The sequence below is a fragment of the Pleurodeles waltl genome, chromosome 1_2 (assembly GCF_031143425.1).
Source record: "Pleurodeles waltl isolate 20211129_DDA chromosome 1_2, aPleWal1.hap1.20221129, whole genome shotgun sequence".
NCBI lineage: Eukaryota > Metazoa > Chordata > Amphibia > Caudata > Salamandridae > Pleurodeles > Pleurodeles waltl.
In genome coordinates, this window is record NC_090437.1 from 962,194,505 (window position 1) to 962,221,083 (window position 26,579).

Below are 26,579 nucleotides of genomic sequence, written 5' to 3' on the forward strand. Positions count from 1 at the left end.
CATTGCTGAGGTGCCCAGTGTCATTTTAAAAGCAAGCCTGCCTTGCTGGCTGCTTTTAAATTAAAGTTATATGCAAATTCGACTTTGGAATTAAAGGTACTTCCAAAGTCTTAAACTACCTTATTTTTACATATAAGTCACCCCTAAGGTGTGCCCTATGTGCCCCTAGGGCTGGGTGCCATGTAACTATAAGCAGGGACTTTATAAAAATAGATTTATAAGCCCTGGTGAGGTAAAAACAGCCAAATTCGTTTTTCCCTCATAGAAGTAAATGGCCTTAATAGGCTAGAATGGGCAGACTTTATTTTAAATTTTAAAGTCTCCTTAAATGTTACATACCAAGAATTTGGTATCAAATTGATTGTTATAATAAATCCCACAACTTCCAGTTGTTGGATTTAATATAACTAGTGCAGGTAAAAAGTTTAGACTTTACCTAAAAAGTTGCCAATTTCAGCTCTGCATTGTTTTTGCTGCTGTGCTCTGATTGGCCAGCCTGCAGCAGCTTCTGCCAGGCTACTTTAATGAGGTGTGAAGTGGCCTGACTTCACACAAAGGAATGTGCTTGGGGGAGAGAATCTCCCCTCAGCAGATGGTGAGGCAGGAAGGGGGAGGGCTGCCAAACTGGTCTTCAAAGGCAGAGAAGGACATCTGGAGCACCCAACAACACCCCCACATCCTGCAACCCCAGACAGCTAGGTGCCCCCTTGATTAGATTAGGAGAGGGCAGGAGAGGGGTGTGTTTATGATTTTTAGCCACACCAGTGGGTGGGCTCAGCCAGATCTCTCCTCCAAAAATCAGATTCATCCATTTTGGTTTTTTAGAGACTGTTGCCTTCTGGGATGGATTTTTGCCACACTTCCCAGGAAGTGGTCATCACAGGGGGACGACCCTGTCCCTGATTGGAGAACCAGGGCCCCCCTGCTTTTCACCCAGGAGCAAGGATAAAACTGGCAGACCTGCACCCACGCCTCAGATCCCCACCAAATTTCAAGAAGAAGGAACTACAAGGAGAAGAAGGACTGCCCTGCTGGACCCCTGGCCTGCACCTGGACCCTGCACTCAGAAAGACTGCACCAGCTGCACACTTGTGCTTCACCACAAGAAGGACTTTGCCTGGCTTCAACTGGTTCAAGGAGGGACTCCCTGTTTGCTACAGGTGAAAAATTGCTAACCAGAGTCCCCTGCACCAACTCCTGAAGAAAGCGACCAGCTGACCACTGTCCAGTGGCCAAAAAGGAGTTTGCGCCAGGTGCATTCTGGGAGTTGAAGTCCGCACCCCCAAGGACCATCACAGAACTTCTGGACCCTTGGGGTGAGCTGTGGACCCCAAAAGAACCTTAAAAGAACATCTGGGTGAAGCCCCAGAAGTTTGGAAAAGATTTGAGAATTTTTGGAAAAAAGCTCCAGAGAGGGACCGACCCGACGTGGAAATTCTAGACGGCTTGCCTCAACCGCGACCCGGCCTGACTTCGTGGTTCGTCCCGGTAAAGAAAAACATCCAAAAAAGAGACTAAGTCCGAACGTAAAAAGTTGACCGGGACCTCCCAGCCATCGTATCCGAGAAGGGCTCCACGGACGTCGGATCAAGATCCAGGTTTACCCCGGTCGAAGGATTTTCATCTCGAAAAAACGACTAAGTCCGAAGGTAAAAATCACCACTGAGGAAACCGACTTCGCGTATCCGGACAAGGGCTCCAGGAGGTCGGATTCAACTGGCAGGTTCGTCCCGGGGAAGAAAAACATCAAAAAAGAGACTAAGTCAGAAGGTAACTTTTTAACCGAGGCCTCCCGCGACTTGTAGCCGAGCAGGGCTCCATCGCGGTCGGCCTGAAAGTTTGACTTTGCCCCGGTCCTGGTGCAACCAGATGATCCGATTGGCGCTTTTTGTTTCTAAGCGCTAGAAAATAATAATACTTTAAAAATTCATATCTCCGGTTCCCCTGAACCGATTTTAATCGTTTTTGTGTCATTTTAAAGATAAAAATATAAGCTATTTTTATAAATTGGTTTTGGATTTTTAAACTGTTTCCTGTGTTTTATTTAATTACTGTTTTGTGATATTTGAATGCTTTACACTTTGTCTCCTAAGTTAAGCCTTGACGCTCGATGCCAAGCTACCAAGGGTAGAGCTGGGATTAATTTACTGAGACCTAACTGTACCTATGTGGCGGTTAGTGGCTTGTTGCTAGGTGTAGGTACCTACCTGCCCTACCAATAACCCATTTTCCAACAAAAATGTTTTGGAATTGGAAAGAAATAAACAGAAGACTTGCTTCATCGTCACCATCAGAGAACTCTTTTTATACTCTATCTAAACAATTGCTCATCAAGTGGTGCACCACCTTTATCGTTTGCAACATTATTTAAGGTAGTAGTATCTCATAGGCATAGAACAACTTTGTCTTAGCATTAAAAAAATGTTCGATGTTGACAATTAATTGGACCAAAGGCTGTGGAAATATTTGGATAAGTTCCATTTCTTTGGGTTATCATCTGAGATGCATGTGAGACACAGGATCTCTGGCTGACCTCTGGGTACTAGAGTATGTTGGTGTCATACTCGTTAGAAACAAAGGGAAGGAAGCTACATTAGCATACCTCTACCTGTACAACAGGGATCCTTTCAAATGCAACAGCAGAAAAGTCAAACATGGGCAGCCACCTTACAAGCTTTGACATAAATTCTATTATCTGCCACCCAAAGTGAATTGCTGGTTCAGATAACATCATTGTGTTGCAGAAGGTTGCAAAGGACCAATGCTGGTTAAAATGGTCAAAGCTGCATAAGAGACCCAGTGCACATAGAGACTAATGCAGTCTTAAGTATATCCAGAGAAATTCTCGTTTCGAGGGCCAGTGGCCAGGGGAGAAAGAGGCCACGTAGCTAAGCAGGCAGAGCCAAGTCAAAGCAATTTCAGGTGAAGAGTTTCGCATAATAATAGATGCTATGAAAGGCATGACTAGAAAAGATCCCCACAATGGGTTTGGTTTAATAATGAAAGTATTGTAACCCTCATTTTCAAGAAAAATACAGTAGAGGCATAGGTCTAATGGTCTAAAATCTATGGAGTTCTAGAAAGGAAAACTCCAAATATCCAAAGAGAGATCAATGAGGCAAAATAAGTCTAATAATCAAACCTCTTCACTGAAAATACGAACTGTAGCAAAAGAAAGAACTGAAGCAAAAAAAGTTTGTCAAAGCTGTCAAACAACTTGATCTGGAGTACACAACCCGAAAGGAGATCAGCATTTGAATTACGGAGAATACATTGCTGGCAAGCTCCATAACTCTGACCCTTGGCATAGAGGAAGTCCTCCCACGCTGAAGTGTAAGACTGAAACTAATGTCACAAAATAAGTAAAAGTGACACTAAATTGATCATGTCATCTTCCTTTAGTTACTTTGCATGAAGCCACACAAATGGAGAATAGGCAGACTAATGCTATAGGGCAATGAAGTATTAACACTTTAATTAAATGTGATCATTCTTTTGAGTTAATTCAATGTCAGTGTATACGATCAACCAATTCATATAAACCTAAGGGCCAGATGTACGAAGCATTATTTCAAGTCGCAAACGGCAAATCGGGCCATTTGCAACATGAAAAATGCTATTTGGAATGTAAAAAGCCCAGACTGCGATTGGGTAACTTGTTACCCAATCGCAGTTTAGGATTTGTGATTCGGTATTAGGAAGGGGCATGACAAGGGCGTCCCCTCCTAATACTGAATCCAGATGGCATGTATGATTGTTTTGTGACCACGAACGCGGTCGCAAAACAATTGCAGTTAGCACCAGTTTCAAACTGGTGCTAACCAATTCGCAAATAGGAAGGGGTCCCCATGCGACCCCTTCCCCTTTGTGAATGGCAGCAAAAATATTTTTGGGGGAGTAGGACCACTGCCTGCTCTGAAAAAATGAAAAGAAAACTTTTAATTTTTAATTTTAAAATGCATCTCATTTTCCTTATACGGAAAACGGGCTGCATTTAAAAGAAATAAAAGCTGCTTTATTTAATTTAAAAGCAGTCACAGACATGGTGGTCTGCTGTCTCCAGCACGGCCATTCCCAATGGGGTCACAAATAGCAACCTACCTCATGAATATACATGTGGTCGGTCATTTGCGACCCCATTGGGAATTGCAAACAGTGTAATTGACACTGTTGTAGGTCAGGTTTTGCGAATCGCAAATTGCAGGTCGCAAAACCTGAACTTCGTACATGTGGTCCTTAATCACATAAACTTACAAACATTTTGTATTGAAAGTAAATAATGGTACTTTATGTATAGTACAATACAGTAATAGTTCCTCATTCTTAAGTTTTTAATATACATGCTTTGATACAGCCTTTAATTTATCCAAAGCTATTACCGTTTCTGAATTTTTCATACCAAATCAAAATTTTAGTGTCCTATTGATCCCATAAATAAAGAAATTAGAATTCATAATTTAAAACACTGGTTTTAATAGATCACATATTTCCTAGAGTGAGCAGTACACAGAAGAGTCTCTGTTAATGCTTAGCCAATAGAAAATTGTATAGGCATGCGTTTGTATCTGACTTTTGTTCCAGATCCTAAGTTAGGGCGCGTGATGTTTCAAATGTATTGAGTTTCCCAGTCAAGGGAAGTCAAACTAAATGGAAAAAAAATATTGTAAATGTTAGGAAAAGTGAGTGTGATTGGGGTTAATAGGACATTCTTGTATCTATATTATTTATTTTTCAGAACCTCTATAGGTCTGACTTTTGGGACACTCCCTTAACAGACTATTGTATCTTTAACCCCTTGCTTGCCATACCAGCCCTCAGGAGAAGCGCTAGGGCTCCCCCCGAGGGCCACCCCCCCAGGTCAGGGCTGGAAGAGGAATCGCTTTCCCTTCCACCCCGACCCCCCCAGTGACGTCTGATGACGTCAGCATGCGAGAGCGTGCTGACCTCATCAGAGATCACCTCTCATCGCGCTGAAAGCATGCTTCCATTGCGATTGCTCAGCATGCTCAGCATTTCTCTTCCGCTCGGGAGGAGAGGGCCAGCAGAGACATGAAAGGAAAGGCCTTTCGGCGATCGGGCAGCAGAAATGCCCACTAGACACCAGGGATTTTTTTTTTTTAAATGGACACAAGGGGAAGGGCCGCTCCCCAGGGGGGCAAATAATTTGTAGGCCATTTCTGCCCCCCCTTGGGGAAGGGTCGCTCCCTGGAGGGCCAAATTGTTTCTAGGCTATTTCTGCCCCCCTTGGGGGCAGATCGGCCTAATATAATTAAGCCAATCTTCCCCTGGGGGGCAGAAACCACTAAACACCAGGGATTTTGTTTTGTCTTATACTTAGGTATAAGGGGAGCATCCCCTTGGGTAAGGGATGCTCCTCAGGGGAGCAAATAATATTTAGGTCATTTCTGCCCCCCCTGGGGGCAGATTGGCCTAATATAATTAGGCCGATCTGCCCCTGGTGGGGCAGAAAAGCCCTAGACACCAGGGATCATTTTTTTGTTCTTTTATGTGTAGGGAGCGACCCCTTCGGCAAGGGTCGCTCCCTGGGGGGCAAATTGTTTTCAAGCCATTTCACACCACTAGACACCAGGGAATTGTTTTAAAATTATACTTAGGTATAAGAGGAGTGGCCCCTTGGGCAAGGGCCACTCCCCAGGGGGGCAAATTATTTTTAGCCCATTTCTGCCCCTCCTGGGGCAGATCGGCCTAATATAATTAAGCCGATCTACCCCCAGGGGTGTGGTGGGTGCAGAAACCACTAGACACCAGGGAGTTTTTTTTTATTATCCTTCCGCATAAGGGGAGCCGCCCCTTGGGCAAGGGCCGCTCCCCGGGTGGGCAAATTATTTTTAGGCCTTTTCTGCCCCCCCTTGGAGGCAGATCGGCCTAATATAATTTTCTGCCCCCCCCCCGATCCAGGGGGGGCAGAAACCTCTAGACACCAGGGATATCTATATATATATTTTCATTTACTTTATGTTTTTATGTATGGGGAGTGAACCCCTAGGCAAGGGACGCTCCCCTGGGGGCAAATTGTATTTAGGCCATTTCTACCCCTCTTAGGGGCAGATTGGCCTATTTTTGTTACGCCAATTTGCCCCCAAGGGGGGCAGAAATCACTAGACACCAGGGATTGGTGTGTGTGTATGTATGTGTTTTGTTTGTGGGGGCTTCACCTTGGGCAAGGGTCGCTCCCCATGGGGGCAGATCATCCTATTTTTGGAAGGCCCATCTGCCCCCAAGGGGGGGGGCAGAAATCCCACCAGAGACCAAGGAAGATTTTATTTTCAAAATAAGAGGGTAGGGGCATGGCCATACCCCCACCCCAAATAAACGGGGCCATGGTTGTTCCGCCCACCAGTGGGCAGATGGGGCAATTACCCCCGATTCACACCCCGGAGGGGGCAGAAAGTCTACTAGATGGCATGGAATTTAAAAAATACTAAAAATAGTGGGGTGGTGGCTACCAACCAGTATGGGCCTGATTATGCCACCACCCCAACTGAAGGGGGTAACAGTCTTTCAACTCTCCTCCCGCACACTAAAACATCTTATCCCACGGCAAGCAAGAAGATATTTGATTATTTTGGGTTTTGGTTTTACATTTGGGCCATGAGAGCTTGGTAACTCTCAAAATCATCCCACTTGGAATGGCGAGGGCTTCACTTTTTTTACTTTGGGACGCTGCCACGTAGAAAAATCCACAAGACGCAGACACATCTGAAAACTAAACATCTGCTTGATTCCAGGGTGTACTTCACATGCACCCCGCACCATTTTCTTACCCACAATGCCCTGCAAACCGCCAACTTTGCTGGAAAGCACACATTTTCCCACATGTTTGTGATGGAACCTTCCAGAATCTGCAGGAATCCACAAAATTCCTACCACCCAACATTGTCCCATCTATACCGATAAAAATTCTGCTGCACTTGTCAGCCTAAAAATGTTTTTTTTTCAAACTGCCCTTTTGGCCCCGCTTTGGTTCCCCCTCAATTTCGACATGTTTTTGGCTCTTCCCTGTCACAGGCACTTGGCTCACCTACACAAGTGAGGTATCATTTTTACTGGGAGACTGAGGGGAACATTGGGTGGTAGGAAATTTGTCCCGGTGCTGTGATCCCACAGAGAAATGTGGGAAAAAAAAGTGATTTTTTAGCTAAATTTGAGGTTTGCTGAGGCTTCTGGTTAAGAAATCATTGGGGAAACCACGCAAGTCACACCTCCCTGGACTCCCTGGAGTTTTCAGAAATGTCTGGGTTTGGTAGGTTTCCCTAGATGGCTGCTGAGCCCAGGACCAAAAATGCAGGTGCCCCCCCACCCAACAGGTAGTTTTGTATTTGATAATTTTGATGTGTCCAGATAGTGTTTTGGGGCATTTCCTGTTGCGGGCACTAGGCCTACCCACACAGGTGGGGTATAATGTTTATCGGGAGACTTGGGGGAACGCTGGGTGGAAGGACATTTGTGGCTCCTCTCAGATTCCAGAACTTTCTGTCACTGAAATGTGAGGGGAAAGTTTTTTATTTAGCCAAATTTTGAGGTTTGCAAAGGATTCTCGGTAACAGAACCTGGTGAGAGCCCCACAAGTCACCCCATCTTGGGTTCCCCTATTTGTCTAGTTTTCAAATATGTGCAGGTTTGCTAAGTTTCCCTAGGTGCCGACTGAGTTAGAGGCCAAAATCCAAAGGTAGGCACTTTGCAAACAACACCTGTTTTCTTTGGGAAAATGTGATGTGTCCACGTTGTGTTTTGGGGCATTTCCTGTTGCGAGCGCTAGGCCTACCCACACAAGTGAGGTATCATTTTTATCGGGAGACTTGGGTAAATGCTGGGTGGATGGAAATTTGTGGCTCCTCTCAAATTCTAGAACTTTCTGTCACCGAAATATGAGGAAAAGGTGTTTTTTGGGCTAAATTTTGAGGTTTGCAAAGGATTCTGGGTAACAGAACCTGTTCAGAGCCTCACAAGTCACCCCATCTTGGATTCCCCTAGGTGTCTAGTTTTAAAAAATGTGCAGGTATGCTAGGTTTCCCTCAGTGCCGGCTCAGCTACAGGCCAAAATCTACAGCAAGGCACTTTGCAAAAAACACATCAGATTTCAATGTAAAAATGTGTTGTGTCCATATTGTGTTTCCTGTTGTGAGCATCAGGCCTACCCACGCAAGTGAGGTACCATTTTTATCGGGAGACTTGGGGCAACACAGAATAGGAAAACAAGTGTTATTGCCCCTTGTTTTTCTTTTCATTCTTTGCTTCCAAATGTAAGACAGTGTGTAAAAAAGAAGTGTAATTGAGAAATGCCCTGTAATTCACATGCTAGTGTGGGCACCCCTGAATTCAGAGATGTGCAAGTAACCACTGCTTCTCAACACCTTATCCTGTGCCCATTTTGAAAATACAAAGGTTTTCTTGATACCTATTTTTCACTCTTTATATTTCAGCAAATGAATTGCTGTTTACTCGATATAGAATGAAAACCCATTGCAAGGTGCAGCTCATTTATTGACTCTGGGTACCTAGGGTTCTTGATGAATCTACAAGCCCTATATACCCCCGCAACCAGAAGAGTCCAGCAGACTTAATGGTATATTGCTTTAAAAAATCTGAAATCGCAGGAAAAAGTTACAGAGTAAAACATTTTGAAAAATGGCTGGTTTTTTTTGCCTCAATTTCAGCTGTTATTTTCTGTAGGAAACTGTTGGAAAATGGGTTATTGGTAAGGGCAGGTAAGTACCTACACTTAGCAATAGGCCACTAACCTCCACTTAGGTCCAGTTAGGTCTCAGTAAATTAAACCCAGCTCAACCCTTGGTAGATTGGCAACGAGCGACAAGGCTTAACTTAGGAGACAGAGTGTAAAGCATTCAAATATCACAAAACAGAAATTAAGTAAAACACAGGAAACAGTTTAAAAATCCAAAATCAATTTATTAAAAATAGGAAATATGTTTAACTTTAAAATGACAACAAAATGAATAACATCGGATAAGGGGAACAGAGGTATGAATTTTTTAAGAATTCATGCTTTCTAGCACATAGAAGCAACTAGCGTTCAAAGGATTAAAAAAGGTCACACTGGAAAGGAACAAAGTCCAGAGTTCAGGCCACCCACAAGGAAACACTGTCCCACTTACTTTCAGAAGTGTTTGATTCAGGAAAGTGGTCCACAGCACCAGCCAAGGGTTCAGAGGCTCTGGTGTGCCTCTTGGGGTCTGGGACTACACCTCCCACAACGCACCTCTTCAATTCATGGAGTTGCTCCAAACGTCTCCAAACTTCTGGATCTTCTTCCAGAGGTCCTTTTTGTGTCCCTAAAGTGTCCACAACTTGATCCAAGGTTCCAGAAGCTCTGAGTTGTTCCTTGGGATTTGGGACTACAATTCCCAGAATGCACCTGGTCAGAATCCTCAAATGGCCACTGGACGCTGGTCAGCTGGGCTTTGTTTGCAGGACTTGATGCAGGGGACTCTGGGCAGCTCCTTTGTACCTGTAGCAAACAGGGAGTCCCTTCTTGAAGCAGTAGAGGACAGGTAAAGTCCTTTTAGTGGTGAAGCCCAAGTGTGCAGTTGGTGCAGTCCTCCAGAGTGCAGTGTCCAGGTGCAGGTCAGGGGTCCAGCAGGGCAGTCCTTCTTCTCCTGTGTTTCTTCCTTGTTGGAATCTGATAGGGATCTGGTAGGGAACTGAGGTGTGGGTGCAGGTCTGCCAGTTTTATCCCTGCTCCTGGGTGAAAAGCAGGGGGGTCCTGGTTCTCCAATCAGGGACAAGGTCCTTCCCCCTGTGATGACCACTTCCTGGGAAGTGTGGCAAAAATCAATCCCAGGAGCAACATTCTTCGAAAATCCATCATGGCTGAAAGTAATTTTTGGAGGTTACATCTGGCTGAGCCCAACCACTGGCTAAAAATCCTAAACACACCCCTTTCCTGCCCTCTCCTAATCTACTCAAGGGGGCACCTAATTGTCTGGGTTTGAAGTATGTTGGGGTGTTGCTGGGTTGCTCCAAGTGTCCTTCTCTGCCTTTGAATACCAGTTTGGCAGCCCTCCTCCTTCCTGCCTCACCATCTGCTGAGGGGAGATCTCCTCCCACAGGCACACCTCTTTGTGTGAAGCCAGGCCACTTCACACCTCCTCAAGGCAGCCTGGCCAGGCTGCCAGAGGCTGGCCAATCAGAGCACAGCAGAAGAAACAGTGCAGGGCTGAAGTTGGCAACTTTTTAGGTAAAGTTGAAAACTCTTTACCTGAACAAGTTATATTAGATCCAACAACTGGAAGTTGTGGGATTTATTGTAACAATTAATTTGATACCAAACTCTTGGTATCGGTCACTTAAGGGGACCTTTAAAATTAAAATAAAGTCTCCCCATTCTAGCCTATGGAGGCCATTCACTACAATGAAGGAAAAATGAATTTGGCTGTTTTACCTCACCAGGGCTTATAAAACTATTTTTATAAGGTCCCTGCTTATAATTACATGGCACCCAGCCCTAGGGGCACATAGGGCACACCTTAGGGGTGACTTATATGTAAAAATAAGGTTGTTTCAGACTTTGGAACTACTTTTAATTCCAAAGTCGAATTTGCATGTAACTTTAATTTAAAAGCAGCCAGCAAGGCAGGCCTGCCTTTAAAATGACACTGGGCACCTCAGCAGTGCACCTACGGGTGCACTACCTATGCTGGGGTCCCTAAACCTCCATGCCCTACCATATACTAAGGACTTATAGGTAGGTTAACTTGGCCAATTATAATTAGCCTAATTTGCATACTGATTTTACACAGAGCACAGGCCCTGGGACTGGTTAGCAGTATTCAGGGCACCATCAGAGTCAGGAAAACACCAGCAAAAAATTGAAAATGGGGGCAAAAAGTTAGGGGGCCTCTGCAATCAGCCCTGTTCTCTCACAGAAACCCTTGTAGAATCTACACAAATGACCCCTTGCTGAATTCAGAATGTTGTCTACTTTTCAGAAATGTTTAGGTTTCTGGGATGCAGCATTGGTTTCACACCCATTTCTGTCACTAACTGAAAGGAGGCTAAAAGCACAAAAAATAGTAAAAATGGGGTATGTCCCAGTAAAATGCCAAAATTGTGTTGAAAAATTGGGTTTTCTGATTTAAGTCTGCCTGTTCCTGAAAGCTGGGAAGATGCCAATTTCAGGGGAAAAAAACACAAGCCTTCTTCTGCAGCCCTTTTTTCCAATTTGTTTTAAAAAAACTAAATTTTCACTGTATTTTGGCAAATTTCTTGGTCTCCTTCATGAGAACCCACAAAGTCTGGGTACCTCTAGAATCTCTAGGATGTTGGAAAAAAAGGATGCAAATTTGGTGTGGGCAGCTTATGTGGACAAAACGTTATGAGGTCCTAAACTCAAACTGCTCCAAATAGCCAAAATAAGGCTTGGCACCTGAGGGGCAAAAGGCCTGGCAGCAAAGGGTTTAAAAACATAAACTTATAATATGTGTACATAGAGGGCGTTTTGATCAGTGGTCTCTATCCATTGGTCTGTTAAACTGTTAGTCACACTGAGCTTCAGCCAACCGCAGCATAAGACATAGGGCATAGGCTAGTAGTTTACTCCTCTTCTGCCACTGATTACTCTCTGTATGAGTGACGTCCTTTTGACAGTGCACAATATTGTTATCGTCACACTATACCGTGCAGTAAAGTGCTAGGGCTCGTGAGGCTGTTTTTCATTCTAATATTTTAAAACTTTTTTGTATGAGCATCCTGGTTACTTCATGCACACTGCTACTGGATGGCTTGCTCAAAAAGATAAGAGCACCATCCTGGGAAAACTTTATTGTTATTTTACCATTCCAAAATGAACATTTGACGTCATGGAATGGTAATATAATAATTAAGTAGTGAAAAGGTAACACTAGTATGGTCTCACATGAGTGCACATGCATGAGCATGCATGCAACCAACGGAGGCCCTCTTTGAAAGGTTTTTTACCATAGCTATAACAAAAATGATTCCATGATGGCAACCGGTGCATGTTTCCAATACTTCCAAGATGGTTGACACGCTTTAAAGTATTTCAAAAATATTCAAAGATCACCACCCGTGTGAGTGCGTCATTAAATGCTTTTAAATACTATGGGCCATGATTATGAAGGCAGGAATGCACTGTATTATTTCAAATACGGTGCATTCTTGCCCTTTCCCTATCATGCAGCATAGCAAGATGACTTACTGCACTGTGCTGCGTGATTTTTCACAACACAAACATTGACAAAGCCAAATCTATTGACTTGGCCAATGCTTTTTTTTAAAAAAAATATGCAAACTTACTGCTAGTTGTAAAGTGAGCAGGTCTGTCTTCATAATATACCATCATAACGAAATTTCTGAGAATCCAGGTTAGCGCACAGTTGCGATTTTCTGCCCGAATGGGGATTATATGCTATAATTGCCTTCTGACGACATCAGTGTTGTGTTTTGTAATGAAAAAGATAAAGTTGTTTGGAGTTTGACTTTTGGAAACGCCATTAATCAGTTTAACATCTTTTGTTGAAACAATTCGGTGAACACTATATTGCACAGGTTGCCAAGGTTATGTCATCTGTTTTAAAATGTATTAACTCATTTAGGATATGGCCAATCAACAGAGAGGTGGGGGTGGGTGGGTGTGTGTGTGTGTTTTGTCCTCCTATGCAGTAGGCCATCGGGATAACTTTTTGTCGATGTTGTCATAACAAGATGTAAACATTAGTGATTTTCGGGGCATATGATGGAATTGTGTATTGAATCTTTGCAAGGTAGGCCTATCTACTCATACCTTTATGTGTACCATCCCTGCAGATTACCTCATCAGCTCCTCAGTTTATCACCGTTGGTGTGTTGGAACAAGGCGACATTTTTGTAAGTTCCTTTGAATCATGAGTCCGAGAAGAAGTCGTGCTTGTGCCTATGAATGTGTCTGTGCAACGGCAAACCAACATCTGAATTACTCCACGCATTGATAGGTTCATTAATTTTAAGAACGCCTTCAAATTGTGTTTGCCATGGATGATGTCTGTTGATGTGCTCGCTTATTGTAATTTATTACTGCTATCACCATTACTTCACTGAATTTATTTCATGCTCTATTACCAATCTCTTTGTCATCATTGACTGTGTAAAATAACATTATTCCTTCCCTGGGAATTTCGTTGTGCAGTGTACTGTGTCATGAAGATTTAACAAGCTTTGCCAAGTTCATGCTGCTCTACAAGCAGGGACGGTGCACATGCTGAATTCATAATCTATGTAAAATTAGATTATATAAACTATTATATAGCTTTAATAATTTGAGTGTGCAAGCAACATGGTCTTTACCAAGCCACCGTTTTTCAAGCCCCACATTTTAAACAGACGTCTACCTGAGTGAGTGCCTTTAACAGTACACTTACAACAAATAATAGCTTTTCAAGGTCTTTTTGGGTTAAATTGTAGATGGCAGAGTCCAGTCCAGAGACTTGCCTTATAATACAAACCACTCGCAGGGTTCCGTTCATCCTCTCACATGTTACACGTTTCTTCCCACAATGCGTTACACTAGCTTGCAATGGGGTCAGACAATTAATAAAGGTCTTTCTTTGTGCATGTACCACATCCTTTGCTGGAAGACTAGATCAACAACACGCAAAGGGTTGCTAAACACCAGAATACTCTGCATGAACAAATTGTTTAATGCAGACTAAATAACTTCTTCACCCCATGTTAATCTTCATTGTCACAGTAATAACTATTGATGCCGCCCTGCATCCAGATAGAGCTTGCTACCATATATTTCTTTCATTTTTTTCCAAACTAATGAGACATTAAAAGGTCCCCCTTCCCTCCAGCCCTTCCTGCTTGGTATCTGTCTGCAGGAACTTTTGCTATACATGTCAAGGTGAATGTATATCTGTGCAAGGAGATCAGCTGTAGTGGTTATAGGTAAGTACTGACATGCGCTGCTCACTCAGGTGCTATACCTGGGGCGGGGGAATCATCTCCTATGAGCCATGTGTGAATCTGACTTTAAGACTTCTCCGCTTTCACTGCGTGCTATCAGTCAGCATACATGTGATAGTAGGCGTGCACAGCGTTTCTTTAGCACTGGTTCACTGCTCACAAGATGAGATCCAGTTGCCTAGAAACCCTATGAAAACAGGAAGGCACTGCAATAGCGTTGCTATAAGGGGAAAATGCACCATAGAAAGTGGCTGCCAAACTGAAACATTTGGTGGAGAATGAAGCCCTGGAAAAGGGCGAGGTGCTGACTGTTATGAGATCAGACATCCAAGAGATACTTAATTCGGCAATTAATGCAGCATTTTCTGCTTTGGCATGTTAAAGCAGAAAACATCCCAAGACTGTGATGATGACCACGAGTTGAATGCCAGAAGCACATATGTGAAGGGGACTTTGTTTCCGCCCACCGGCTCTGAGGTGAACAGGGCCTTAACATCGGCATGCACCCGTCACGCTTTCCGCTGCCCATTATTCGGGCAGTGGAAAGTGCGACGGGGCTGTCCATGGGGGCTCCCTCTTTCCACCAGCCTTTGCATGGCTACCAGAAAGGGGACTCGTAATCCCCAGGGCATCGCTGCAAGCAGTGCTGCCCTGGCGGATTGAGACAGATTGGCGCTGTCGGCGGTCCAAATGTGGCCCTCATTCCGCCAGACTCGGAATGAGGGCCTTTGTCTAATAATGGTCAGAAAATAAATTCTGCTTGAGATAGAAAAGTGCTTTGAAATTACCAAATGGCCACTCTGCATATCTCTTGTAAAGACGCTCCTCCTTATTCTGACCATGATGGGGCCATGGCTGTTGTAAATCTACCAAGTATTTTCCCACATGTCTCCTTCCCCAATAAAACATAAGCCTGAGAAAAGACCTGTCATATCTATGCAGCTACAGAGATGCGTTGGTTGTGCTTGGGGTTGCATGCACAGCAGAGAGATACATCAGTCCTGCTGGATCCACAGGCTGGTAGAGCACCTTAGGCCCTCTTCCAATGGTCCAGGACTTGGCAGGCAGACTTACAAATGGCAGAGTTCATGTGCAGATGCAAGGTTATTGGGAGCCTGTTATGTCCCTGAGGCTTCCAATCAGGAGACCACCCAACTACCCCTTGCAGTCACTCTGTCTTCTGGGTTCAAGAGATGTAGGACCAGTCCTTCTCACCCAGGCAAGAGGGCAGCAGGCAGCAGGTCAGCACAGCAAAGCAGGAGTCCAGCAGACTGCAGTCCAGCAGAATGGCAGTCCATCAGCAGCATAGTAGACCTTCTTCCTGGCAGAGTATTCACAGGTACAGAAGTGCACTGAAGTGTTGATGTCTTAAGTCCATCTTATATACATTGGTTCTGGAAGGTGGGAAAAGCTCCTAGACAGTAGGTCTGAAGTACCATCTGGGCTGTACAGGGCCTTCCCTAGATTGATGTATATGTATTAAAAACGAAAGTCTGAACTTGGCAAAGGGTTTACTTTGCCAGATCAAAATATCAGTTTACACTGCACACACAGGTTCGGCAATGGCAGGCCTGAAACAAGGTTAAAGGGCTACTTAGGTGGGTGGCACAGTCAGTGTTGCAGACCCACTAGTAGCATTTAGTTTACCAGCCCTTGGCAGATGTAGGGCCACTTTATTAGGGACATATAAATAAATTGAATATGCAAACTGGGTATAAGCCTATATTACCATGTTTTAAGGAGAGAGCACATGCACTTTAGCACTGGCTATCAGTGGTAAGGTGCACAGAGTCCTAATGCCAGCAGAAACGAGATAAGAAAAAATGCAAAAGGAAGGCAAATCTTTAGGAGGAAGGCCATCCTAAAGCTGACAGATCTAACAAACAATTATTCCCAAACAAGCTTGATTTTAATTATATTGATGTGAAGTGGTTATAACATTTTAAAAACAGATGTGATTGATAATTAAGGCTAACAATGATTCAGTTGTGCGTAAATAGAAAAACACTGGGTGTCATTTAAAGGTTGGTACATATAGGTACTTCTGAGGACGGAAAAGCAACAGTGGCCCTGTTGGTGTGCATTTCCAGGTAAAACAGTAATAGGATTTTATGTGGCATAATGTTAAAATACATTACATTGCAATACAGTGCAAGGAAAAGTTTAAACTACAAGCCTTGAATTATTTAATCTTCATTGACGTTCATTAGTAAGTGACCACTTTGCACTGAAATATCTCTTCTGGGGTAGGACATTGATGGTCTATGAAGCTAGGGTGCATTAACCAAACCCCGATTGTACCAAAAAATACCACCAAGAGAAATACAAGAAGTTCTGTTTTTGTATTTCATGTTCTACTGCAAGCATTGTCACAGGAATTAATACACCATTGTGTGTACAGTACTCCGCAAATCTAACCAATATTCAATAATTTATGTTCAGATCAACTCAGTATAGAGCATATAAATTGAGTGGTTAAATCATTGCATGTGAAATACAGTATAGTGATATTGCAGCCGATGAGCTGGGACAAGGTCATTAAAAATGGGTACTTTTTTCAGGTGACTATGGGGACCGCCAGGGCCAACGACCGCGGGAGCACCGGCAACAGGCTGGCGGTGCTCCCATGGGCATTCTGACCGCGGCGGTACAGCCGCGGTCAGAAACGGAAAACCGGTGGTGTCCCGCCGGTTTTCCGCTGCCCTGGGGAATCCTCCATGGCGGCGCTGCAGGCAGCGCCGCCATGGGGATTCCGACCCCCTTACCACCAGCCTGGTTCTGGAGGTTTTCACCGCCAGAACCTGGCTGGCGGTAACGGGTGTCGTGGGGCCCCTGGCATGGGCACTGCAGGGGCCCCCTAACAGGGCCCCACTAAGATTTTCAGTGTCTGCATAGCAGACACTGAAAATCGCGACGGGTGCAACTGCACCCGTCGCACCCTTCCCACTCCGCCGGCTCCATTCGGAGCCGGCTTCCTCGTGGGAAGGGGTTTCCCGCTGGGCGGGCGGCCTTCTGGCGGTCGCCCGCCCGCCCAGCGGAAAACTCAGAATAACCGCGGCGGTCTTCTGACCACGCAGCGGTATTCTGGCGGTTCCCGTTTGGCTGGCGGCGCCCGCCACCAGCTAAACTTGGAATCACCCCCTAAGTGTCTGGGTCTCTATTGACTGAAAGTATGCTGGGATTCATGTATGTACTGTTGTTATGAAATTTTGTCCTGGGAGAAAAGATTCACTTTTTTCAAGAGAGAGAGACTTGGAACTAGGCTGTTTTGGTATTCTTGTCAATGAGAGGTTCATGTGAAAAGTGAATCAAAGGGTTAAGGCCTGTTCGGGGATTAAGGCTAATGAAAGTGCTTAGCTTCTCAGATGATGTTGCTCTGCAAGAGAGGACATGGTCATGATCTATGTATTCAGGAAAAGCATTGAGTGATGGGATTCGGGATCGAGGGCGCAGTCTAAGAATAACAGTCTTGGCTTCAGGTCTTGATAGAGATACTGAAATTAGGAAACAAAATGGGCTAGTTTACTAACCAATGTAGAAAAGGGCCATCTGATATTTCTGGGTAAAATCGGGGTATTCCCAAAGTAATTAATGCTGATATTGTAATAAAATGATGCTCATTTAGGGCACATATTACTGATGTGATAGAACAAGTTCTTTGCTGCAAGAAATCACTTTGATACTGCAATGGTGCATCAGTTAATGGTTTATGCATAGATTTGCTTCATCATTTAGTATGGAGGTTTTTCGTGATATATCTATCATGCTATAGTTCTCCGACTCGTTTAACCCAGAGAGAGCTTTCTATCCTCAGGGATTGCACTGATATCAGAGGTCTAAAACATTCAGACGTGATGGGGTCAGTTTCCTTCGGCAAATCCTTAAATACTAAATTATGAGAGCCCTGCTTTTTTTCGAAATTCACTTCAGGGGCATCATCTCACCCAAATACCTCTAATTCAGACTTGCACCCTATTATCTCTCTTGGTCCATACTTTTCAGCCCAGGAATGGGCTCCCCACCAGTTTAAAATCTCACCATCCAGGAAGGTAGATAATCATTCATTCTAATCATACCTAGGAGGGTCATCTTCTGTGTCACAAAAATCCCTTAAGTATCCTCTTGCTGTTTTAAAAATATGGATTAAAAGATTCCGTTAGAGAATTTAAAAGACAATTTCCAGATAGCGTTTCTTTCCAGTATCTGAACAGCCATGTTTTGTATTACCTGTGTATCTTCTGTGCATGTCACACTGCATCTATTTTGTAAATGCGATTTTCAATTACGATGTTAGTTTACAAGATCAGTGTTTGGATCCCAGTCCCTCGCTTTGCATACTATAATGAGATAAAAACGTGCACTAAACCAGACATGGCAGGTCTACCTCATCCTGCTAGGTTCTCTAATATCCGGTTATCACTCTCTCAAGTATATTCTAGAAAAAGTATTCAATATACTACTTTTCCTTCATCATGTCATTTTTCATGATACATCACATTTTATTCCGGAAGTGTTAGTTTGACTATTAAGATGGTAGTCATTTAAGTGCACATTTGACAACAATCCAAAAACAAGCATTGGCAACCCCAATAGGTCTGGTGTTGTCCACCAACCTTTTGGCAAGTCTTGTTTTTTCATGGTTTTTGGGAAGCTGTTGCGGGTTAGTCAATCTAAAAAAGTGACTGCTGTCACATCAGACTAAGCACAAAGGCAACATCAAGGTAATATTTTAAACACAAAAACATTGGGAAAGAAGGAAACTAGCTTGTGTGTGAATGTGCTCCTTGTGAAAGAGCAAAATGCGGTCACTCAAAGTGAAGTTGTCCAGTGGCTAAGGTGGGCTGACCCCTCCATTATGCTTAATTCTGTAGTGGGCAGAAGCAAAATGTGGATGACCCACCAACAGACCACTCGATAAAGAAAGAAGGCTGAAAGCCCCTTTAAATAAGTATATTGCACATATTGTAAATGCCCCACATGCTACAGTCCGATGAAGGGATTGGGAAATCTGCCATCTTCATTTTGACAGTGTATTGTTACTGGTCACTTATCAGGCCCTAGTCCATCCCTCATACACAGTGTGCCCTATACAGAAAATGGGCAGCTACCCATTGCTGCTAGGACCTAATCCAGCCCATCCTCAAGATTAGGCCCATCCTGTCTCAACTCATCCTTTCTCTTAGGACCAGTGAATGAAATATAATTATCAAGTCTTGGGCCCTCACCCTTGCCACCCGTTTTGAGCTCCTGCCTACATTCAAGGTGGTATCTCACAAGATTTCAACTCCTGCGATATCGTGGGCACTGAATTAAAAAACTGGGCTCCTTCCATGAGGCCTTGCTTGGCTTTGAGATCCTAGATGGTTTCTGAGTTCCACTACTGACCTTCCTCTCTTTCCGACTTACCTCTCCAGGCTCTAGCGGCTTCAGAATCCTCCTCTCTGACTTTAACAAGGGCTGCACTCTTTTTCTTCAATCCCTGCAAACAAAGAGAGGAAAAATAGGTACAAACTTGTAAGCTTTTTTAATGCCCACAACCAAAAACTAAAAAGACAGTTAGTGCCTCGTATCTTACCCATCTTCCTAGAACTCTTAACAATTTGTTACATTAGGCCAAGAATGTTTGAGAAATTTGGATGTATATTGCACAATAGAACTTTACAACATGTGGTTTCTTGAACTAATGTTGGTCACTCAAACCATTTTGTGCAGCAAGTTCTCAATGAAGGAATTGAGAATGATTTCATTGCAAGCAGAAAACTAGTATTGAGAGATTTAAGGAGTTCAATGTCAAGATTGTATGTGAGCAAGTGTGGACATATGAGGTTGGGAATTGTAATTGTGAAAGGAGTGCTCAAGATTTGAAACACATATTCTCACGTTGCAATAGAGTGTTCTTTGTTTCCACCAGGGCCGGCTTTAGGGTGGTGCGAGCAGTGCTGACCTGGATAGGGGGCTCTGACACTGTGTTTACCAAAGACTTACGAAACTTGTGATTTAAAAGCACTTGCTGAGAAGTTCCTTGTGCATCCAGCCTTCAGGAAGCAATTAAAAAGTCAAGATTTCTCTTGTGATTAATGTTCCTGCTAGGGAGAGAGATGGGAGTTTTGTCTAGTGGCATCTTTGACTTGCCATACAGTAGCACAGAGGGTTAATATGCCTGCTGCAAAGAGCAGAACTATATTTTATGTGGCTAGCTGAATCGATTAGTAAAGCCAGCCTTTACAAGCACTTTGAAAAAACATGAATGTATGTGAAAGGGGGGCTATGGAGAGGTGAGGGGCATAGTTGCCAGGTCGTAGTGAGTGAATCTGAGGAGGTGGTCATGGGGGTGTGGCAAAAAGACTGTTGCACAGGGTGCCCCCAGTGCTAAAGCTGGCCCTGGTTTCCATACACCTCTAGGAATCTTCTGTTAATGCAGCACCAGTGACCCGGGGATCGCCTAGACGTCTCCTCTTCCTCGTCACCAACCCTTTTCCCCCAGAATTAATTGCCAGCACTCTGACTACTTGGAGTGCTGGGGTTTGGTTACGGGAGATTGGGCATGCTCTCTCTGTTCCTGTGGACCCTTGGAGTTCAGGTGAATGGAGTCTTGTCATCGCTTACAGTGCACAATCGGACAAGACCCGGACAGATGCATTGTCAAGACTTTAATCAGATTAGATGCTCATCCCGTGGCAGACAAACAACATGCTGCTGCCCTGTTATTCATTTTAGCAGGGCACTGGCGGATTGACAATCGGAAAAGTGAGTGACATGTTACATCACTAGTATCTGGCCTACAGTATCAGGGAAAACATCATTATGGGTAATGGCCAAGAGTGCAAAAAAAGTGAAGAACAAATTATTTTGTAATTTTGCTGCCCTTAGTAAACTATATTAAAGTGATTTAAAAAAGCATGTGTTCTGCTGGTACAAGTTCTATATGGGTACCCTCACTGTACGCTTCAATTTACTTTCAATTGATGATGTACGCTGTTACTGCACATTGTAGCATTGAGTGGGCTCACTTAGGGGGATGTTTATAGTCCCCTACCGCCACCTTGCACCACATTAACATCATTATTTGTGACGTTAATGCGGCCCAACGAGGTTGAAATCTCTGCGCCGTATTTACAGGGTGGCACAACGCATGCATTGCACCACCCTGTAACCTTTTGTGTTACATTATGCCTGCAGTAGGCATAATGAATGCAAAGGGGGTGTTCCCCTGTTAGGAGAGCCAGAAAATGGCGTAAGGAAATCTATTTTTTACGGCACTTTTAACGCCTGCTCAAGAGCAGGCATTAAAAGGAGTCTTGCATTCTTTGGAATGGAGCTCTATGTACTCGGCAGGAGTAGCGCCAACATTTTGGCGCTATTCCTGCAGAGTACATATATAGTGTCATTTGAAATGACGCTACAGCCCCCTACCCTGCGCCACGGTGCGCCGTATTTTAAATACGTGCACACATGGTGGCGGTAGGGGGGTGCTAAGGGGCAAAGGAAAAGTGGCGCTGCACTCTGTGCAGTGCCACCTACCATAAATCTGCCCCCTACTGCCTACTTATTACCTCACTTAGCAATATGAGTCGGGTATATATTTATTTATTATTGATGAAACTTTTGTTTTCCTGTTTGAAAGCATGTTTGTCCATTTCAGATTTTGGTTACGGTCTGTGGGTTTTTTTATGTAGCCATTTTTTAAATTTGTGGACACTACTTAAATTGTAAAAAATATAAGTGCCGGGCCGAATTTTTTGTTGGCGCTATCAAAGATCGGGCTGCGAATATGACGGCCCTATAGACTTGATCCTATCTTAAAATCTAGCTCCAGACACTTCCTGCCGTTTTATCGCACTCTTGCAAGATCGCTCTCATACCTGCTTTCTCCTTTTGCCACTGTTTTCACCCACACAGGCTTAGGTCAGCCTATGCTGGAGTGGAAATAATTTGAACCATTTCAATGTCAGACCCATATGTCAGTGGAATTTGGAGCACTTTATTCTTTCGGGCAAGCAACAGCCACTAGTGTCAGGATTAGTCAAACAAACAGCGCAACTCACTTTTTTCTTGCAGCGTTGTTAAAGGAAACACGAAGTAAAAGGAGAACTAATAACCTTCATTTGTTAACCTTGTGCCAAACAGGAGGCTGGATAGATAAACACGTGTGGTTTTCACAAAGAAAACAGGTTTGTTTTTCATGCAGAAGTAGTTTTTTATTTAGTATGCCTTTTTTTAGATTATCTGTGAGGTGTTCAAACTGCAAACATTGCAAATGATGAATATTTAACTTCTGAAAATCCAGTTTCAATTGGCAGATTTTTATTCTTTTGCATTTTGAGACCTTGTCAAATACAACTCCTTAAAAGAAGATTGATTGGGACAGCAAATGTCTTTTTCTGCATCAATTAAAAAAAGTATTTGTTACCTTTGAAAGATTTGGCCAGACCGATCAAAGGGTGCCAAATGTATGAGTCTTTTCCATGGAGGTGGCATGTCATCCTTAACGACAGAATGCCTTCTCTGTAAAACAACCATATTTTCACTGGGAACAGTGGTGTAGCTATCACTGGTGTGGCAATTAGGGCACATGGAACCCCTGGTAATGTCACAAATGGAAGTAAAGGTTAAAGTAACTGCTGTGTTTACAAATTGAGGCTAATGCTAAGTCTCAAAATTAAGCTAAGTAATATATTCATGTGCTTTCTCAAAAGTCAGTCATACCCTTACACTAATCCTTAATAATATCACATTGTATGTTGGAGTGTTAAGCATTTTAGGTAAGCCAAGGTTACAATTGACACTTTATATGGAGGTGATAGATTATAGCCTTAGAACCCGCAGTAGCGGGCTCTACCGGCTACTAAAGGCCCGCTCCCGTGTTAAAGGCCGGAGCCGAAGGTGAGGGCCTTTAACAAGGGAGAGGGCCTTTAATAGCCGGTAGAGCCCGCTACGGAGGGTTCTAAGGCTATTAGAACATTCTGCCATTAAAGGGCAGAATGTTCTCCTAAATAAAACAAAGGCTTCGCGGAACCGGAGGGGATTAAAATCCCATCAGGCTCCGTGAACCTCTGTTCACAGCTGCTGCTGTGAACAAAGAAGATTGGAATGTTGACGCTGCGGGCTTTTACCGGCCAGTAAAAGCCCGGAGCACCCCATTGTTTTCAATGGAGCTGCCAACATTCCAATGTTCTAATACATATTAAAATCAGTGATAAAAATGCTGCCGCCTTTCAAATGTTTCTGCATGAGGTACAGTCAATAGTAATATCTTTTAAACTGTTAGTCATATACAAGATGTGGTCTGTGACACATCTTTAACCACTTTCTCAATGTTACTCCTCTAAACAATAATCCAAAATAGTACTACCTTGGGAGAATTTAAGCAGCAGGTTGACATCAAAAGCAATAAGCAGTCTGATCACTTGCCGTTGACATCCCAAGTGGACAGGCTTGAAGATGACATCCCAAGTGGACAGGCTTTCGAACCCTCCCATCCAGTAGGCCAGAAGTTGACTGCTTTAACTACCTTGTGACCATTAAAGACTTTAGAGAAACCTGATTTTATAGTAGATTACACTTAGGGCCAGATGTAGGAAACAGTTTGCGACTCGCAAACGGCAAAAATTGCCGTTTGCGAATCACAAACCGGAGTTTCCTATGCAGAAATGCATTTTGCGAGTCGGAACTGACTCGCAAAATGCATTTCCGACTCGCAAATAGGAAGGGGTGTTCCCTTCCTATTTGCGACTCGCAGTGGGATGCAATTCCATTTGCCACCACGTACGCGGTCGCAAATGGAGTCGCAGTTACCATCCACTTGAAGTGGATGGTAACCCACTCGCAAATTGGAAGGGGTCCCCATGGGACCCCTTCCCCTTTGTGAATGGACCCCAAAATATTTTTTCAGGGCAGGTAGTGGTCCAAGGGACCAATACCTGCCCTGAAAAAATTCCGAAACAAAAGGTTTCGGATTTTTTTTTTAAGTGCAGCTCGTTTTCCTTTAAGGAAAACGGGCTACACTTAAAACAAAAAAAAAATGCTTTATTGACAAGCAGTCACGGACATGGAGGTCTGCTGACTACAGCAGGCCTCCATGTTATTGAGTGCCCATAGTCGCTATGGGGCCGCAATTTAATATTAATGAGGTGGGTCTTTGCGACCCCATAGCGACTCGCAGACGGTGTCTGAGACACCTTTCTGCATATGGTTTTGCGACTCGGAAATTGCGAGTCGCTCGGAGTCGCAATTTCCGAGTCGCAAAACCAAGTTTTGCTACATCTGGCCCTTAGTTTGTAGAGCTTCACAGATCAGGTTGCATATTGTGTTAACCCTAGACACAAACATGACACAGTTTTACCAGATTGTGGTGGTTCACACAAAGGCCTAGAATTACTAAGCCTTTGTGTTGTCCTTGCATTGTCCTTGCATCACGTCAGGTGCCGCAAGGACAATACAAAGGCTTCGATAAGATTTACACAGCCAAACAGAGGAATATTTGTGCCACCTTGCATGGCTTTGTAAAGAAATGTAACAATGCAGCAGTTTGCTCTGCATTATGTTACATTTCAAGCTTGTAGACATTTTTTGGGTGGAACCTGAGAGTACCTGTGCATCTACCCATGGATGTGACGTAATTCTAGATTTGCAAAGGTTTGTAAACCTGGGATTGCGTCAGATCAGTACCCTTTTTTTGTCCTCATAACACCTCAAATAAGCAAGCACCCTCCTGATCCATCTACACCTCATGCTTATATCAGGGTCCATCATCAGTAAATGTCTGAGGAAAGGTATAACACAGCGCTTTACTTCCATAAAAATTGGGCAAGAGGTGTAATCATCAGATTTCATGGCCTTCCAAGGAATTCCAAAAGATTCCAAAATGACCCAGATTCTGCATTGCTCCTATTCTGTTCAGTCTTGTCATTCAGTTCCCTAAAATATCTCACAGAGTTCCACCACTCCTGCCAAGTTGGAGATGATGATTAGTGCCATACTTTACATATCTCCCTCCTTTCCAAGAGGATCAGGTAGAATATCAACATACTTTGAAGTTTTGAAGGGGCCCTGTAACTAGATCCGTGCTGCATCATACCAAACATAATAAGGGTGGCTCTTACCTCCACTTTGAATCCCAGGGTATCAGAAATTGTCTTACCAACATTCCTCCAGAAATCTTCCAGAACATGTGACAGTTAGCAAACATATGGACATCATCCACATCTTGAGCTCCACATCACTTGCATTTACAAACCCCATGTCCTCTCATCTTAGCCAATTTCACTGGGGTCTTTTGTACTCCCCGTAAAGTGAAAAGCTTATTTCTCCTTAATGCAGCAGATTTAATGACAGAGTAAAGCATGCTTATAGAAACTTGTCATAACTCTACCAACTCAACAGTTGGCAAGTATCCTTCCCAGACCAGGTGAGTGGGTCTCATATTTTCTTATGCAGCTGCCACCAGATGTCCACACCAGCATGATATTTCCTTCTTCCTTGGTGTCGGATCTTGAAGACCCTGTTCAATGCAGTTTAACTTCACTTCCATCCACTCCTGATTCCTGAGCCAGGCAGATATTTGATAAAACATAAACCTGAGTGGTACATTGGTCAGTTCTTTCCACGTATCCCAAGAGAGACCCTTTCCCCTTTCTACCATCTGCACCCAGTATGATATTCCAGACTCTCTCATGGTTTTTGCCAGCCTGTCCACCAGGCATTCTGGAATTCCAGGTGAGTCCTACACTAGAGACCACTTACTATAGTACAAAATCCCCAAAAGGGACCAGATCCCATTTCAAATTTTTGCCGCAGCTCTCAAGCACTTCAGCCGTACTTTCTTAAAAAATGTAGGCGCTCCAAATTTATACATACAGCCAACCTCAGACAAGTCATTCAGCATGGCACTATGCATGAGACCCACTAGCGAGTTATCAGGGAGAAGCATCAGCATTCTGTTATTCTTAAACTGATACTCCCAACAATACAACTGGGAATCCAGCAGCCCCAGCCCACTACTCCCTATCTTCCTTCCCAGTTCTTCCACAGGAGTCTGACTCTCTTATTGGCCCAAATAAAAGTTGTAATTCTCCCCTGAACCTTAGAGAAGGTTTTGTTTATCAAACTCCAATGTGATGTTATCAAACAAGAATGAGAACTTAGGGAGAATGGACATCTTCACCAGGTTTACACGGCCATACAAGGTGAGTGGGAGATTTTGCTATCTTTTTAGAATTATATCAATATCTTTAAACACTTTCTCCAAATTTACCATCGGTATTTTCTCTAAATCATGTGATATTGGTTCCTTCACTGTCTGAATACCCCAATGCTTCTGGTCCTGTGTCACCATCTCAGTTTTATTGTCATTAATCTCATAACCAGACCGTTTCCCAAAAGACTTCATTTCTAACATCTAACATGGTATAGCATTTTCAATGTTTGAGGTATACAACCTAAGATCGTCAGCGTATAAGTCTATTTTTTCAGAGAAAGCTCTCACCAAAAATGGCCTAATTTCACTGTTTAACCTCAGACTTTGCACAAAAGGCTCAATATAAAAAAAAAAAAGAATTGGGGACAGGGGGCAGTCCTGTCTAGGCCCCCGTTTATCTTTACTGGGGAGGTGAGGCTGCCATTAACTAGCACCTTAG

General features: G+C 43.7%; 1 protein-coding gene across 1 annotated transcript in view; it reads left to right on the forward strand.

The window, feature by feature from the left end:
• The window catches only part of LOC138246379 (cyclic nucleotide-binding domain-containing protein 2-like), a 1,069,494-nt gene that overhangs the window by 933,117 nt on the left and 109,798 nt on the right, over positions 1 to 26,579 (forward strand). Inside the window, exon 15 of the mRNA XM_069200950.1 lies at positions 12,808 to 12,867. Within this exon, the coding sequence (XP_069057051.1) occupies positions 12,808 to 12,867 (60 nt within the window). The remainder of the gene's footprint in view (positions 1 to 12,807; positions 12,868 to 26,579) is intronic.